This window comes from Oncorhynchus kisutch, linkage group LG18, assembly GCF_002021735.2.
Source record: "Oncorhynchus kisutch isolate 150728-3 linkage group LG18, Okis_V2, whole genome shotgun sequence".
NCBI classification, from domain to species: domain Eukaryota; kingdom Metazoa; phylum Chordata; class Actinopteri; order Salmoniformes; family Salmonidae; genus Oncorhynchus; species Oncorhynchus kisutch.
In genome coordinates this window covers 1,093,527-1,111,537 of record NC_034191.2, presented here as the reverse complement: position 1 = coordinate 1,111,537, position 18,011 = coordinate 1,093,527, and the positions used below count along the sequence as shown (strand labels likewise).

Here is an 18,011-nt window from a genome sequence, read left to right as displayed (position 1 = left end):
CATCTCTACCATCTCTGATCTGGAGGACTCACTAAACAGAGAACATCCCTGGTCATCTCTACCATCTCTGATCTGGAGGACTCACTAAACAGAGAACATCCCTGGTCATCTCTACCATCTCTGATCTGGAGGACTCACTAAACAGAGAACATCCCTGGTCATCCCTACTGCCTCTGATCTGGAGGACTCACTAAACAGATAACATCCCTGGTCGTCCCTACTGCCTCTGATCTGGAGGACTCACTAAACAGAGAACATCCCTGGTCATCCCTACTGCCTCTGATCTGGAGGACTCACTAAACAGATAACATCCCTGGTCATCTCTACCATCTCTGATCTGGAGGACTCACTAAACAGAGAACATCCCTGGTCATCTCTACCATCTCTGATCTGGAGGACTCACTAAACAGAGAACATCCCTGGTCATTCCTACTGCCTCTGATCTGGAGGACTCACTAAACAGAGAACATCCCTGGTCATTCCTACTGCCTCTGATCTGGCGGACTCACTAAACAGAGAACATCCCTGGTCATTCCTACTGCCTCTGATCTGGAGGACTCACTAAACAGAGAACATCCCTGGTCGTCCCTACTGCCTCTGATTTGAGAATCGCAGAATGGTGAACTTAACTAAACGACGGAGAGTTTTGACTGTGTGATATTAGATTGCTTCTTGTGTAAATATTTTCTGTGTGGATTTTAATGATTTGTATGTTTTGCGCACCGCCATTATACCATAGAAGAAGATTTTGGGCGGAGTAAACACTAATGCTTCGCTTTTTCCTGTTTGTTACTAGATATTGCTCATTTTGAGGCAGTGGTAACCTTCCTCTCAGCAAACCCCACATTTCAGACTCAGTAAACACGCATGCATCTTTTGTAAATTATGTTGGCGTGTACCCCTGGCTATCTGTAAATTAAAAAACAAGAAAATGGTGAGGTCTGGTTTGTTTAATGTAAGGAATTTTAAGTGATTTATACTTTTACTTTTGATACTAAAGTTGATTTAAAAACAAACACGTTTAGACTTTTACTCAGGTAGTATTTTACTGGGTGACTTTCACTTTTACTTGAGATATTTTCTATTAAGGTATCTTTACTTTTTACTCAAGTATGACAATTGGGTCCTTTTTCCACCACTGAGTATAGTATAGTATATGAGGTCCCCGGCCCAGGCTCCAGCCCATCCCCCATCACCACCACACAGAGCTAACATGTCCTAACTGGGACTTCAGCTTGTGTAACCTAGGTCCCAAATAGCACCCTATACCTTATCTAGTGCACTACTACCAGGGGCCATAGTAGTGTACTATGTCAGGAATATGTGCCATTTGGGGCAAAGCCCTAACCTAACGTACCTAAACTAACCTTCCAAATCAATACAGTTCTTTACACAACTTCAGATATATCATTTATAAAATACATGAATTAAAAGAAAACAAGGCAGGATAATACAATGCTTGAATGCTATTGTCAGGAAGCCTGGGGCCGAGGTGAGAGGAGTACAGGCAGGCAGCCACCCAGATCAGATGTGGGGGTTGGGGGATAAGGAGAGCAGCAAGCCCCTTGCCTTGCCGGCCAGCAGGTAAGACACCCTAGATGTAAAGGCGTGGTAGAGAAACAAACAAGCACCAGGTAAAGATGATGGACAGATTGAGAATGCCAGCCGTGTGAAAAGATTCGGGGACCTTTGAATAAACTGTGTGTTCGCAGGCCAGCCTTGAAGACACAGACAACAAAAATAAAGATATAGAAACAACAGAATAGCAGTGCCTCAGTCGGCCATGTTAACATGTATGCTGCCTGATTGACAGATATCATTCATATCCAGGAAGGAGGAAAATATGATTGTTTTAATCAAGGCAACTACACATCGTTCACTGGTCTGAGAGTTTGACTAGGCAGCAGGTAAACGTGTGGACTAAAGGAGTGAAGAGCAGTGTCTCTCCTATAGAGCCCATAGGAGCTCATCCCAGGCTCCTCTCCTCTCTCCTATATACCTGCGGGTCAGAGCATGTTGTTCCACTGCTCAAATCGTGTGGTGGGTCATGACTAAATACCCACCTCAATTGGTGGGTCATGACTAAACACCCACCTCAATTGGTGGGTCAAGAAGCAAAAAAAGTTTGTAAACCGATGTTGTATACTATAGCTTATCAGTGAGCAGGCCCAGGTACGGCTTGGTCTATAACCATGTGAGGAAGTTCTCCTTGTCCATCTTGGTGGCTGCCAGAACTGACTCCATGTCGTTTAGGATGTCGGAGCTCAAGGCTTCCTGTAGACTAGGCATTAGCTCTTCCCCCTCCACGGCCATGCTCTTGTTCTCCAGCGTGCCAAGGTCTACATCTGTCCCCGGGATGACGTCCAGGTAGTCAGGGAAACGACTGGGCTGTGTTCCCATGGAGACCGGCAGGGAGTCCCCTGATTATGACAAAACAACCACATGGATGTGTTATGTAAAGTTATGAAGCATTATCATGTTGTTATAATGTAATATGATGTTGTTATAATGTAATATGATGTTGTAATAATGTATTATGATGTTGTTATAATGTATTATGTTATAATGTAATATGATGTTGTTATAATGTAATATGATGTTGTTATAATGTAATATGATGTTGTTATAATGTATTATGATGTTGTTATAATGTATTATGATGTTGTTATAATGTATTATGATGTTGTTATAATGTATTATGTTATAATGCATTATGATGTTGTAATAATGTGTTATGATGTTGTTATAATGTATTATGATGTTGTTATAATGTATTATGTAATAATGTATTATGATGTTGTAATAATGTAATATGATGTTGTTATAATGTAATATGATGTTGTTATAATGTAATATGATGTTGTTATAATGTATTATGATGTTGTTATAATGTATTATGATGTTGTTATAATGTATTATGTTATAATGTATTATGATGTTGTTATAATGTATTATGTTATAATGTATTATGTTATAATGTATTATGTTATAATGTATTATGTTATAATGCATTATGATGTTGTAATAATGTATTATGATGTTGTTATAATGTATTATGATGTTGTTATAATGTATTATGATGTTGTTATAATGTATTATGTTATAATGTAATATGATGTTGTTATTAATACATTATTACAACATCATAATACATTATTACAACATCAATGTAATATGATGTTGTTATAATGTAATATGATGTTGTAATAATGTATTATGTTATAATGTAATATGATGTTGTAATAATGTATTATGATGTTGTAATAATGTATTATGATGTTGTAATAATGTATTATGATGTTGTAATAATGTATTATGATGTTGTTATAATGTATTATGATGTTGTAATAATGTATTATGATGTTGTTATAATGTATTATGATGTTGTAATAATGTATTATGATGTTGTTATAATGTATTATGTTATAATGTATTATGATGTTGTAATAATGTGTTATGATGTTGTTATAATGTATTATGATGTTATAATAATGTATTATGTTATAATGTATTATGATGTTGTAATAATGTATTATGATGTTGTTATAATGTATTATGTTATAATGTATTATGATGTTGTAATAATGTATTATGATGTTGTAATAATGTATTATGATGTTGTTATAATGTATTATGATGTTGTAATAATGTATTATGATGTTGTAATAATGTATTATGTTATAATGTATTATGATGTTGTAATAATGTATTATGATGTTGTTATAATGTATTATGATGTTGTTATAATGTATTATGATGTTGTAATAATGTAATATGATGTTGGTCTAGTGTATTATGATGTTGTTATAATGTATTATGTTATAATGTATTATGATGTTGTAATAATGTAATATGATGTTGTTATAATGTAATATGATGTTGTAATAATGTAATATGATGTTGGTCTAGTGTATTATGATGTAATGTCCTAGTATTGTCCCATAATGATCCTGACTAAATAACAGCCCAGTCCATTGAATAACTTATTAACAAACCACTGATACTGGAAGTGTATTGACAACACTGTGAGTGAATCACATCATCAGACATACTGACTGATACCAGACCATCTCAACATCAGGTCCATGCTGCTAACTGGAGCTAGTATGTCTCACCTGTGTCCATCTCGTCCACACCGTCCACACTGTTGAGGAAGTCGTCGGGGGTACGGGGGACACTGTCCACACTGTTGAGGAAGTCGTCGGGGGTACGGGGGACACTGTAGCTGCTCATACTCAGACCGCTGTCTGTGCTCTCATCCCTGGAGTGGTAGGTCCCACTGTGGAGACAAGAGACAGGACACATCAAATGTTATTATTTTATCATGTAATTACTGTTAAACCTTATAGTCATTTCTATAATAAAATCTGCTGAGAGAGGGGAGCCCAGGGTTGTTCCTGCTCTTTAAGTAGAGGCTTTAGAGTCCAGAGGTGTTCCTGCCCTTTAAGTAGAGGCTCTAGAGTCCAGGGTAGTTCCTGCCCTTTAAGTAGAGGCTCTAGAGTCCAGGGTAGTTCCTGCCCTTTAAGTAGAGGCTCTAGAGCCCAGGGTTGTACCTGCTCTTTAAGTAGAGGCTCTAGAGCCCAGGGTTGTACCTGCTCTTTAAGTATAGGCTCTAGAGCCCAGGGTTGTTCCTGCTCTTTAAGTAGAGGCTATAGAGCCCAGGGTAGTTCCTGCTCCTTAAGTAGAGGCTCTAGATCCCAGGGTAGTTCCTGCTCTTTAAGTAGAGGCTCTAGAGCCCAGGGTAGTTCCTGCTCTTTAAGTAGAGGCTCTAGAGCCCAGGGTTGTTCCTGCTCTTTAAGTATAGGCTCTAGAGCTAGAGCTCTAGGGCTCCGTGCTTCTACACCTGCATTGCTTGCTGTTTGGGGTTTTAGGCTGGGTTTCTGTACAGCACTATGAGATATCAGCTGATGTACGAAGGGCTATATAAATACATTTGATTTGATTTGATTTAGAGCCCAGGGTTGTTCCTGCTCTTTAAGTAGAGGCTCTAGAGCCCAGGGTAGTTCCTGCTCTTTAAGTATAGGCTCTAGAGCCCAGGGTTGTTCCTGCTCTTTAAGTATAGGCTCTAGAGCCCAGGGTTGTTCCTGCTCTTTAAGTAGAGGCTATAGAGCCCAGGGTTGTTCCTGCTCTTTAAGTAGAGGCTCTAGAGCCCAGGGTAGTTCCTGCTCTTTAAGTATAGGCTCTAGAGCCCAGGGTTGTTCCTGCTCCTCTATATGTAGAGGCTCTAGAGCCCAGAGCTGTTCCTGCTCTTTAAGTAGAGGCTCTAGAGCCCAGGGTTGTACCTGCTCCTCTATATGTAGAGACTCTAGAGCCCAGAGTTGTTCCTGCTCTTTAAGTAGAGGATCTAGAGCCCAGAGTTGTACCTGCTCCTCTATATGTAGAGGCTCTAGAGCCCAGAGTTGTACCTGCTCCTCTATATGTAGAGGCTCTAGAGCCCAGAGTTGTACCTGCTCCTCTATATGTAGAGGATCTAGAGCCCAGGGTTGTTCCTGCTCCTCTATATGTAGAGGCTCTAGAGCCCAGGGTTGTTCCTGCTCCTCTATATGTAGAGGCTCTAGAGCCCAGGGTTGTTCCTGCTCTTTAAGTAGAGGCTCTAGAGCCCAGGGTTGTACCTCCTCCTCTATATGTAGAGGTTCTAGAGCCCAGAGTTGTTCCTGGTCCTCTATATGTAGAGGCTCTAGAGCCCAGGGTTGTACCTGCTCCTCTATATGCAGAGGCTTAGATCCAAGAATTTTTCCTGCTCTTTAAGTAGAGGCTCTAGAGCCCAGAGTTGTTCCTGCTCCTCTATATGTAGAGGCTCTAGAGCCCAGGGTTGTACCTGCTCCTCTATATGTAGAGGCTCTAGAGCCCAGAGTTGTTCCTGCTCCTCTATATGTAGAGGCTCTAGAGTCCAGAGTTGTACCTGCTCCTCTATATGTAGAGGCTCTTGAGCACAGGGTTGTACCTGCTCCTCTATATGTAGAGGCTCTAGAGCCCAGGGTTGTACCTGCTCTTTAAGTAGAGGCTCTAGAGTCCAGAGTTGTTCCTGCTCCTCTATATGTAGAGGCTCTAGAGTCCAGAGTTGTTCCTGGTCCTCTATATGTAGAGGCTTTAGATCCAAGAGTTTTTCCTGCTCTTTAAGTAGAGGCTCTAGAGCCCAGAGTTGTTCCTGGGCCTCTATATGTAGAGGCTTTAGATCCAAGAGTTTTTCCTGCTCTTTAAGTAGAGGCTCTAGAGCCCAAGGTTGTTCCTGGTCCTCTATATGTAGAGGCTCTAGAGCCCAGAGTTGTTCCTGCTCTTTAAGTAGAGGCTCTAGAGCCCAGAGTTGTTCCTGCTCCTCTATATGTAGAGGCTCTAGAGCCCAGAGCTGTTCCTGCTCTTTAAGTAGAGGCTCTAGAGCCCAGGGTTGTACCTGCTCCTCTATATGTAGAGGCTCTAGAGCCCAGAGTTGTACCTGCTCCTCTATATGTAGAGGTTCTAGAGCCCAGGGTTGTTCCTGCTCCTCTATATGTAGAGGCTCTAGAGTCCAGAGTTGTTCCTGCTCCTCTATATGTAGAGGCTCTAGAGCCCAGGGTTGTACCTGCTCCTCTATATGTAGAGGCTCTAGAGCCCAGAGTTGTTCCCGCTCTTTAAGTAGAGGCTCTAGAGCCCAGGGTTGTACCTGCTCCTCTATATGTAGAGGCTCTAGAGCCCAGGGTTGTACCTGCTCCTCTATATGTAGAGGCTCTAGAGCCCAGGGTTGTACCTGCTCCTCTATATGTAGAGGCTCTAGAGCCCAGGGTTGTACCTGCTCCTCTATATGTAGAGGCTCTAGAGCCCAGGGTTGTACCTGCTCCTCTATATGTAGCGGCTCTAGAGCCCAGAGTTGTACCTGCTCCTCTATATGTAGAGGCTTTAGATCCAAGAGTTTTTCCTGCTCTTTAAGTAGAGACTCTAGAGCCCAGGGTTGTTCCTGCTCTTTAAGTAGAGGCTCTAGAGCCCAGGGTTGTTCCTGCTCTTTAAGTAGAGGCTCTAGAGCCCAGGGTTGTACCTGCTCCTCTATATGTATAGGCTCTAGAGCCCAGGGTTGTACCTGCTCCTCTATATGTAGAGGCTCTAGAGCCCAGGGTTGTACCTGCTCCTCTATATGTAGAGGCTCTAGAGCCCAGGGTTGTACCTGCTCCTCTATATGTAGAGGCTCTAGAGCCCAGGGTTGTACCTGCTCCTCTATATGTAGAGGCTCTAGAGCCCAGGGTTGTTCCTGCTCCTCTATATGTAGAGGCTCTAGAGTCCAGAGTTGTACCCGCTCCTCTATATGTAGAGGCTCTAGAGCCCAGGGTTGTTCCTGCTCCTCTATATATAGAGGCTCTAGAGCCCAGGGTTGTTCCTGCTCCTCTATATGTAGAGGCTCTAGAGCCCAGGGTTGTACCTGCTCCTCTATATGTAGAGGCTCTAGAGCCCAGGGTTGTACCTGCGCCTCTATATGTAGAGGCTCTAGAGCCCAGGGTTGTACCTGCTCTTTAAGTAGAGGCTCTAGAGCCCAGGGTTGTTCCTGCTCCTCTATATGTAGAGGCTCTAGAGCCCAGGGTTGTACCTGCTCCTCTATATGTAGAGGCTCTAGAGCCCAGGGTTGTACCTGCTCTTTAAGTAGAGGCTCTAGAGCCCAGGGTTGTACCTGCTCCTCTATATGTAGAGGCTCTAGAGCCCAGAGTTGTTCCTGCTCTTTAAGTAGAGGCTCTAGAGCCCAGGGTTGTACCTGCTCCTCTATATGTAGAGGCTCTAGAGCCCAGAGTTGTTCCTGCTCTTTAAGTAGAGGCTCTAGAGCCCAGAGTTGTTCCTGGTCCTCTATATGTAGAGGCTCTAGAGCCCAGGGTTGTTCCTGCTCTTTAAGTAGAGGCTCTAGAGCCCAGAGTTGTTCCTGGTCCTCTATATGTAGAGGCTCTAGAGCCCAGAGTTGTTCCTGGTCCTCTTTAAGTAGAGGCTCTAGAGCCCAGAGTTGTACCTGGTCCTCTTTAATTAGAGGTTCCAGAGGCTAGTCACATTAGGTTATGTTAAACCTTCTATAAACTGCACACTCTGCTGCCAGGATAAAGAAATACATTCAAGATAGTGAATGTTGTAAAATAATTAGTATTCAACTTTCTATCCAAAGTATTTATAAATCGATAAAAGACAGCATTGGAAGAAAATATCATTATTGAAATAATACCTCTTCAAATATAGAACTGAAACACAAAAGCCTGAAATGAGGTAGGAATCAACATGGTTCGGATAAAAACACAGCAAACAGAGGACATAGTATGTGGGTATGTGTGGGTGTATTGTGACAGAAGGTGGGAGGTGTGTTTTTGTGTTTGGAAAATTCTGGAGTTAAGTGAGCAAAAAAGGGAAATAGTTGCAAATCCCAGAGCCCTTGTGTGTCTGTGAGCAGGAGTTGTAAAAGAGAGAGCTTTCAATTTTGTGCAGATATGGGATATGCATTTTAAAATAGATTCTAAATATAGTTTATTTATTGTCCTATCATGATGGAGCGGTCTCCAACCATATACCCTAGACACCCACCTGATGGACCCACACACTAAGCAGAAGTTCTTATCTGTATTATAGGCCTGCTGTAAGTAGCCTATATGCAGCCAGGACAGAAAGATGAATGCGGTCAGAGATCTGATAAAATAGCACCGCCCTCTCAAGATTCTGAGCCTGCCTGACAGGGTTGGTCCGACAGTGGTTCTGAGCCTGCCTGACAGGGTTGGTCCGACAGTGGTTCTGAGTCTGCCTGACAGGGTTAGTGGTTATGAGCCTGCCTGACAGGGTTGGTGGTTCTGAGCCTGCCTGACAGGGTTGGTGGTTCTGAGCCTGCCTGACAGGGTTGGTCCGACAGTGGTTCTGAGCCTGCCTGACAGGGTTGGTCCGACAGTGGTTCTGAGCCTGCCTGACAGGGTTGGTGGTTCTGAGCCTGCCTGATAGGGTTGGTCCGACAGTGGTTCTGAGCCTGCCTGACAGGGTTGGTCCGACAGTGGTTCTGAGCCTGCCTGACAGGGTTGGTCCGACAGTGGTTCTGAGCCTGCCTGACAGGGTTGGTGGTTCTGAGCCTGCCTGACAGGGTTGGTCCGACAGTGGTTCTGAGCCTGCCTGACAGGGTTGGTCCGACAGTGGTTCTGAGCCTGCCTGACAGGGTTGGTGGTTCTGAGCCTGCCTGACAGGGTTGGTCCGACAGTGGTTCTGAGCCTGCCTGACAGGGTTGGTCCGACAGTGGTTCTGAGCCTGCCTGACAGGGTTGGTCCGACAGTGGTTCTGAGCCTGCCTGACAGGGTTGGTCCGACAGTGGTTCTGAGCCTGCCTGACAGGGTTGGTGGTTCTGAGCCTGCCTGATAGGGTTGGTCCGACAGTGGTTCTGAACCTGCCTGACAGGGTTGGTCCAACAGTGGTTCTGAGCCTGCCTGACAGGGTTGGTGGTTCTGAGCCTGCCTGACAGGGTTGGTGGTTCTGAGCCTGCCTGACAGGGTTGGTCCAACAGTGGTTCTGAGCCTGCCTGACAGGGTTGGTCCAACAGTGGTTCTGAGCCTGCCTGACAGGGTTGGTGGTTCTGAGCCTGCCTGACAGGGTTGGTTCTACAAAGCCAGAGCCCCCTGATGGGAGAGCATAATATACAAGGAAATTCTCAAAGCTGCTAATGAGAACCATGACGACCTTGTACCGAGCCGGTGGGGATTCCGGTGGGGGGCCCCCATCCAGGCAGTGCTGACAACACTAGCTGCAGTAACCCATGGGGAGAGGTTCACACTCGGACAATCAGAGAAGGGGCAAGCTATTGTGGCCCCGGTGGCACAAAATCATTAAAAGGTCTGACTGCAGAGATGCTTGGGGAAATGGTCACAACGGGGGACCAGCGTGTCTGTGTTTCAGGGGAATGGGGTGTATCTGATCTCCATCACCTAGGACTTCATATTGGTTAATCAAATCTCCACATTCTTCCTCAATTTTGCATGACTTTTCAAACAACTTATCTCTTGAGGCTTGGGGATGGAACATCTGTTGAACATCTGAGCTTGTGGTTGTTTGTGGGGAAATTGTGTGTGTATGTTTCCCACATCTGTTGCTATGAGGTAATGATGTTAGGGATAAATATAGGATGAATCACAATAATTGTGAATGCTTGCTAAAAATTTAATTTTTGTAATACCAATCCTGGTTATAGGTAACAATCCTTCACATGAACTGCCAAAATTATTGCGCATATTATTAATTAATTGTGGAAATAAATTAAGATATACAACATTTTTTTATATATACTTTTGAATAACTATATACAATACAATGGAGGTGAGGGCGCTGGAAATGCTTGTGGCAGTTAATGTGCTTCTGTTATGTGGGTGGCACTGGGATCCAGCTGGACAGGGTGGTCTGCCAGTCACTGGGACGACCTGGGATCCAGCTGGACAGGGTGGTCTGCCAGTCACTGGGAGCTCTTTATAAAGGATGGGTCCCCATCACTCAGAGGCCAGGGATCCAGCTGGACAGGGTGGTCTGCCAGTCACTGGGACGACCTGGGATCCAGCTGGACAGGGTGGTCTGCCAGTCACTGGGAGCTCTTTATAAAGGATGGGTCCCCATCACTCAGAGGCCAGGGATCCAGCTGGACAGGGTGGTCTGCCAGGCACTGGGAGCTCTTTATAAAGGATGGGTCCCCATCACTCAGAGGCCAGGGATCCAGCTGGACAGGGTGGTCTGCCAGTCACTGGGAGCTCTTTATAAAGGATGGGTCACCATCACTCAGAGGCCAGGGATCCAGCTGGACAGGGTGGTCTGCCAGTCACTGGGAGCTCTTTATAAAGGATGGGTCCCCCCATCACTCAGAGGCCAGGGATCCAGCTGGACAGGGTGGTCTGCCAGTCACTGGGAGCTCTTTATAAAGGATGGGTCCCCATCACTCAGAGGCCAGGGATCCAGCTGGACAGGGTGGTCTGCCAGTCACTGGGAGCTCTTTATAAAGGATGGGTCCCCATCACTCAGAGGCCAGGGATCCAGCTGGACAGGGTGGTCTGCCAGTCACTGGGAGCTCTTTATAAAGGATGGGTCCCCCCATCACTCAGAGGCCAGGGATCCAGCTGGACAGGGTGGTCTGCCAGTCACTGGGAGCTCTTTATAAAGGATGGGTCCCCATCACTCAGAGGCCAGGGATCCAGCTGGACAGGGTGGTCTGCCAGTCACTGGGAGCTCTTTATAAAGGATGGGTCCCCATCACTCAGAGGCCAGGGATCCAGCTGGACAGGGTGGTCTGCCAGTCACTGGGAGCTCTTTATAAAGGATGGGTCCCCATCACTCAGAGGCCAGGGATCCAGCTGGACAGGGTGGTCTGCCAGTCACTGGGAGCTCTTTATAAAGGATGGGTCCCCATCACTCAGAGGCCAGGGATCCAGCTGGACAGGGTGGTCTGCCAGTCACTGGGAGCTCTTTATAAAGGATGGGTCCCCATCACTCAGAGGCCAGGGATCCAGCTGGACAGGGTGGTCTGCCAGTCACTGGGAGCTCTTTATAAAGGATGGGTCCCCATCACTCAGAGGCCAGGGATCCAGCTGGACAGGGTGGTCTGCCAGTCACTGGGAGCTCTTTATAAAGGATGGGTCCCCCCATCACTCAGAGGCCAGGGATCCAGCTGGACAGGGTGGTCTGCCAGTCACTGGGAGCTCTTTATAAAGGATGGGTCCCCATCACTCAGAGGCCAGGGATCCAGCTGGACAGGGTGGTCTGCCAGTCACTGGGAGCTCTTTATAAAGGATGGGTCCCCATCACTCAGAGGCCAGGGATCCAGCTGGACAGGGTGGTCTGCCAGTCACTGGGACGACCTGGGATCCAGCTGGACATGGGTGGTCTGCCAGTCACTGGGATGACCTGGGATCCAGCTGGACATGGGTGGTCTGCCAGTCACTGGGACGACCTGGGATCCAGGTGGGACAGGGGTGGTCTGCCAGTCACTGGGACGACCTGGGATCCAGGTGGACAGGGGTGGTCTGCCAGTCACTGGGACGACCTGGGATCCAGGTGGACAGGGGTGGTCTGCCAGTCACCGGGACAACCTGGGATCCGGCTGGACAGGGGTGGTCTGCCAGTCACTGGGACGACCTGGGATCCAGCTGGACAGGGATGGACTGCCAGTCACTGGGACGACCTGGGATCCAGCTGGAAAGGGGTGGTCTGCCAGTCACTGGGACAACCTGGGATCCAGCTGGAAAGGGGTGGTCTGCCAGTCACTGGGACGACAACCCAACTGGGAAGGTGGAGGTTTTAGCGGGTGGATTAGTGGAGAACAATTTGAGGTTTACTACGGTACAGCTATATGGACACCCAATCATCATGGTACACTGCATGCTCTCCAGGACACCTATAGCACCTGATGTCACAGAAAGGCCAAAAAGATCATCAACGATATCAACCACCCGAGCCATGGCCTGTTCACTCCTATCACCCAGAAGGTGAGGTCAGTACAGGTGCATCAAAGCAAGGACCAAGAGACTGAAAAACAGCTACTATCTCAAGGCCATCAGACTGTTAATTAGCCATCACCAGCCGGCCTCCACCCGGTTACTCAACCCTGCACCTTAGAGGCTGCTGCCCCATATCCATAGACATGGAATCACTGGTCACTTTAATAAAGTTAATATGCTGCTTTGCTCATCTCATATGTAAATACTGTCTTCTGTTCAACTGTATTTAGTCAATGCCACTCCAACACTCCTAATATTTAAATATTCCATTCATTTTACTTTTAGATTTGTTTGTATTGTTGTAAATTGTTAGATACTTAGATATTACTGTTGGAACTAGGAACACAAGCATTTAGTTAGATATTACTGTTGGAACTAGGAACACAAGCATTTAGTTAGATACTACTGCACTGTTGGAACTAGGAACACAAGCATTTAGTTAGATATTACTGTTGGAACTAGGAACACAAGCATTTAGTTAGATACTACTGCACTGTTGGAGCTAGGAACACAAGCATTTAGTTAGATATTACTGCACTGTTGGAACTAGGAACACAAGCATTAAGTTAGATACTACTGTTGGAACTAGGAACACAAGCATTTAGTTAGATATTACTGTTGGAACTAGGAACACAAGCATTTAGTTAGATACTACTGCACTGTTGGAACTAGGAACACACGCATTTAGTTAGATACTACTGCACTGTTGGAACTAGGAACACAAGCATTTAGTTAGATATTACTGCACTGTTGGAACTAGGAACACAAGCATCTAGTTAGATATTACTGCACTGTTGGAACTAGGAACACAAGCATCTAGTTAGATATTACTGCACTGTTGGAACTAGGAACACAAGCATTTAGTTAGATATTACTGCACTGTTGGAACTAGGAACACAAGCATTAAGTTAGATACTACTGCACTGTTGGAACTAGGAACACAAGCATTTAGTTAGATACTACTGCACTGTTGGAACTAGGAACACACGCATTTAGTTAGATACTACTGCACTGTTGGAACTAGGAACACAAGCATTTAGTTAGATACTACTGCACTGTTGGAACTAGGAACACACGCATTTAGTTAGATACTACTGCACTGTTGGAACTAGGAACACAAGCATTTAGTTAGATATTACTGCACTGTTGGAACTAGGAACACAAGCATTTAGTTAGATATTACTGCACTGTTGGAGCTAGGAACACAAGCATTTAGTTAGATACTACTGCACTGTTGGAACTAGGAACACACGCATTTAGTTAGATACTACTGCACTGTTGGAACTAGAAACACACGCATTTAGTTAGATACTACTGCACTGTTGGAACTAGGAACACAAGCATTTAGTTAGATATTACTGCACTGTTGGAACTAGGAACACAAGCATTTAGTTAGATATTACTGCACTGTTGGAGCTAGGAACACAAGCATTTAGTTAGATATTACTGCACTGTTGGAACTAGGAACACAAGCATTTAGTTAGATACTACTGCACTGTTGGAACTAGAAACACACGCATTTAGTTAGATACTACTGCACTGTTGGAGCTAGGAACACAAGCATTTAGTTAGATACTACTGCACTGTTGGAGCTAGGAACACAAGCATTTAGTTAGATACTACTGCACTGTTGGAACTAGGAACACAAGCATTTAGTTAGATACTACTGCACTGTTGGAACTAGGAACACAAGCATTTAGTTAGATACTACTGCACTGTTGGAACTAGGAACACAAGCATTTAGTTAGATATTACTGCACTGTTGGAGCTAGGAACACAAGCATTTAGTTAGATATTACTGCACTGTTGGAGCTAGGAACACAAGCATTTAGTTAGATATTACTGCACTGTTGGAACTAGGAACACACGCATTTAGTTAGATACTACTGCACTGTTGGAGCTAGGAACACAAGCATTTAGTTAGATATTACTGCACTGTTGGAACTAGAAACACAAGCATTTAGTTAGATATTACTGCACTGTTGGAACTAGGAACACACGCATTTAGTTAGATACTACTGCACTGTTGGAGCTAGGAACACAAGCATTTAGTTAGATATTACTGCACTGTTGGAACTAGGAACACAAGCATTTAGTTAGATACTACTGCACTGTTGGAACTAGGAACACAAGCATTTAGTTAGATACTACTGCACTGTTGGAACTAGGAACACAAGCATTTAGTTAGATATTACTGCACTGTTGGAGCTAGGAACACAAGCATTTAGTTAGATATTACTGCACTGTTGGAGCTAGGAACACAAGCATTTAGTTAGATATTACTGCACTGTTGGAACTAGGAACACACGCATTTAGTTAGATACTACTGCACTGTTGGAGCTAGGAACACAAGCATTTAGTTAGATATTACTGCACTGTTGGAACTAGAAACACAAGCATTTAGTTAGATATTACTGCACTGTTGGAACTAGGAACACACGCATTTAGTTAGATACTACTGCACTGTTGGAACTAGGAACACAAGCATTTAGTTAGATATTACTGTTGGAACTAGGAACACAAGCATTTAGTTAGATATTACTGCACTGTTGGAACTAGAAACACAAGCATTTAGTTAGATACTACTGCACTGTTGGAACTAGGAACACACGCATTTAGTTAGATACTACTGCACTGTTGGAGCTAGGAACACAAGCATTTAGTTAGATATTACTGTTGGAACTAGGAACACAAGCATTTAGTTAGATACTACTGTTGGAGCTAGGAACACAAGCATTTAGTTAGATATTACTGCACTGTTGGAACTAGGAACACACGCATTTAGTTAGATACTACTGCACTGTTGGAACTAGGAACACAAGCATTTAGTTAGATATTACTGTTGGAGCTAGGAACACAAGCATTTAGTTAGATATTACTGTTGGAGCTAGGAACACAAGCATTTAGTTAGATATTACTGTTGGAACTAGGAACACAAGCATTTAGTTAGATACTACTGTTGGAGCTAGGAACACAAGCATTTAGTTAGATATTACTGCACTGTTGGAACTAGGAACACACGCATTTAGTTAGATACTACTGCACTGTTGGAACTAGGAACACAAGCATTTAGTTAGATACTACTGCACTGTTGGAGCTAGGAACACAAGCATTTAGTTAGATACTACTGTTGGAGCTAGGAACACAAGCATTTAGTTAGATATTACTGCACTGTTGGAACTAGGAACACACGCATTTAGTTAGATACTACTGCACTGTTGGTACTAGGAACACAAGCATTTAGTTAGATACTACTGCACTGTTGGAACTAGGAACACAAGCATTTAGTTAGATACTACTGCACTGTTGGAACTAGGAACACAAGCATTTAGTTAGATACTACTGCACTGTTGGAACTAGGAACACAAGCATTTAGTTAGATACTACTGCACTGTTGGAACTAGGACCACAAGCATTTAGTTAGATACTACTGCACTGTTGGAACTAGGAACACAAGCATTTAGTTAGATACTACTGCACTGTTGGAACTAGGAACACAAGCATTTAGTGAGATACTACTGCACTGTTGGAACTAGGAACACAAGCATTTAGTTAGATACTACTGCACTGTTGGAACTAGGAACACAAGCATTTAGTTAGATACTACTGCACTGTTGGAACTAGGAACACAAGCATTTAGTTAGATACTACTGCACTGTTGGAGCTAGAAACACAAGCATTTAGTTAGATACTACTGCACTGTTGGAGCTAGAAACACAAGCATTTAGTTAGATACTACTGCACTGTTGGAACTAGGAACACAAGCATTTAGTTAGATACTACTGCACTGTTGGAACTAGGAACACAAGCATTTAGTTAGATACTACTGCACTGATGGAGCTAGAAACACAAGCATTTAGTTAGATATTACTGCACTGTTGGAACTAGGAACACACGCATTTAGTTAGATACTACTGCACTGTTGGAACTAGAAACACACGCATTTAGTTAGATACTACTGCACTGTTGGAACTAGGAACACAAGCATTTAGTTAGATATTACTGCACTGTTGGAACTAGGAACACAAGCATTTAGTTAGATATTACTGCACTGTTGGAGCTAGGAACACAAGCATTTAGTTAGATATTACTGCACTGTTGGAACTAGGAACACAAGCATTTAGTTAGATACTACTGCACTGTTGGAACTAGAAGCACAAGCATTTAGTTAGATACTACTGCACTGTTGGAACTAGGAACACACGCATTTAGTTAGATACTACTGCACTGTTGGAACTAGAAACACACGCATTTAGTTAGATACTACTGCACTGTTGGAACTAGGAACACAAGCATTTAGTTAGATATTACTGCACTGTTGGAACTAGGAACACAAGCATTTAGTTAGATATTACTGCACTGTTGGAGCTAGGAACACAAGCATTTAGTTAGATATTACTGCACTGTTGGAACTAGGAACACAAGCATTTAGTTAGATACTACTGCACTGTTGGAACTAGAAACACAAGCATTTAGTTAGATATTACTGCACTGTTGGAACTAGGAACACACGCATTTAGTTAGATACTACTGCACTGTTGGAACTAGGAACACAAGCATTTAGTTAGATATTACTGTTGGAACTAGGAACACAAGCATTTAGTTAGATATTACTGCACTGTTGGAACTAGAAACACAAGCATTTAGTTAGATACTACTGCACTGTTGGAACTAGGAACACACGCATTTAGTTAGATACTACTGCACTGTTGGAGCTAGGAACACAAGCATTTAGTTAGATATTACTGTTGGAACTAGGAACACAAGCATTTAGTTAGATACTACTGTTGGAGCTAGGAACACAAGCATTTAGTTAGATATTACTGCACTGTTGGAACTAGGAACACACGCATTTAGTTAGATACTACTGCACTGTTGGAACTAGGAACACAAGCATTTAGTTAGATATTACTGTTGGAGCTAGGAACACAAGCATTTAGTTAGATATTACTGTTGGAGCTAGGAACACAAGCATTTAGTTAGATATTACTGTTGGAACTAGGAACACAAGCATTTAGTTAGATACTACTGTTGGAGCTAGGAACACAAGCATTTAGTTAGATATTACTGCACTGTTGGAACTAGGAACACACGCATTTAGTTAGATACTACTGCACTGTTGGAACTAGGAACACAAGCATTTAGTTAGATACTACTGCACTGTTGGAGCTAGGAACACAAGCATTTAGTTAGATACTACTGTTGGAGCTAGGAACACAAGCATTTAGTTAGATATTACTGCACTGTTGGAACTAGGAACACACGCATTTAGTTAGATACTACTGCACTGTTGGTACTAGGAACACAAGCATTTAGTTAGATACTACTGCACTGTTGGAACTAGGAACACAAGCATTTAGTTAGATACTACTGCACTGTTGGAACTAGGAACACAAGCATTTAGTTAGATACTACTGCACTGTTGGAACTAGGAACACAAGCATTTAGTTAGATACTACTGCACTGTTGGAACTAGGACCACAAGCATTTAGTTAGATACTACTGCACTGTTGGAACTAGGAACACAAGCATTTAGTTAGATACTACTGCACTGTTGGAACTAGGAAC

At 43.7% G+C, this 18,011-nt stretch overlaps 1 protein-coding gene across 1 annotated transcript in view; it reads right to left on the bottom strand.

Moving 5' to 3' along the window:
• Nucleotides 1-1,062: 1,062 nt before the first annotated feature.
• Nucleotides 1,063-18,011, bottom strand: part of LOC109886300 (transcriptional coactivator YAP1-like) — an 87,427-nt gene continuing 70,478 nt past the window's right edge. Inside the window, exons 7-8 of the mRNA XM_031796903.1 lie at nucleotides 4,116-4,279; nucleotides 1,063-2,420 (exon numbers count right to left, since the gene is read on the bottom strand). Of these exons, the coding sequence (XP_031652763.1) occupies nucleotides 2,185-2,420; nucleotides 4,116-4,279 (400 nt within the window). The 3' untranslated portion in view covers nucleotides 1,063-2,184. The remainder of the gene's footprint in view (nucleotides 2,421-4,115; nucleotides 4,280-18,011) is intronic.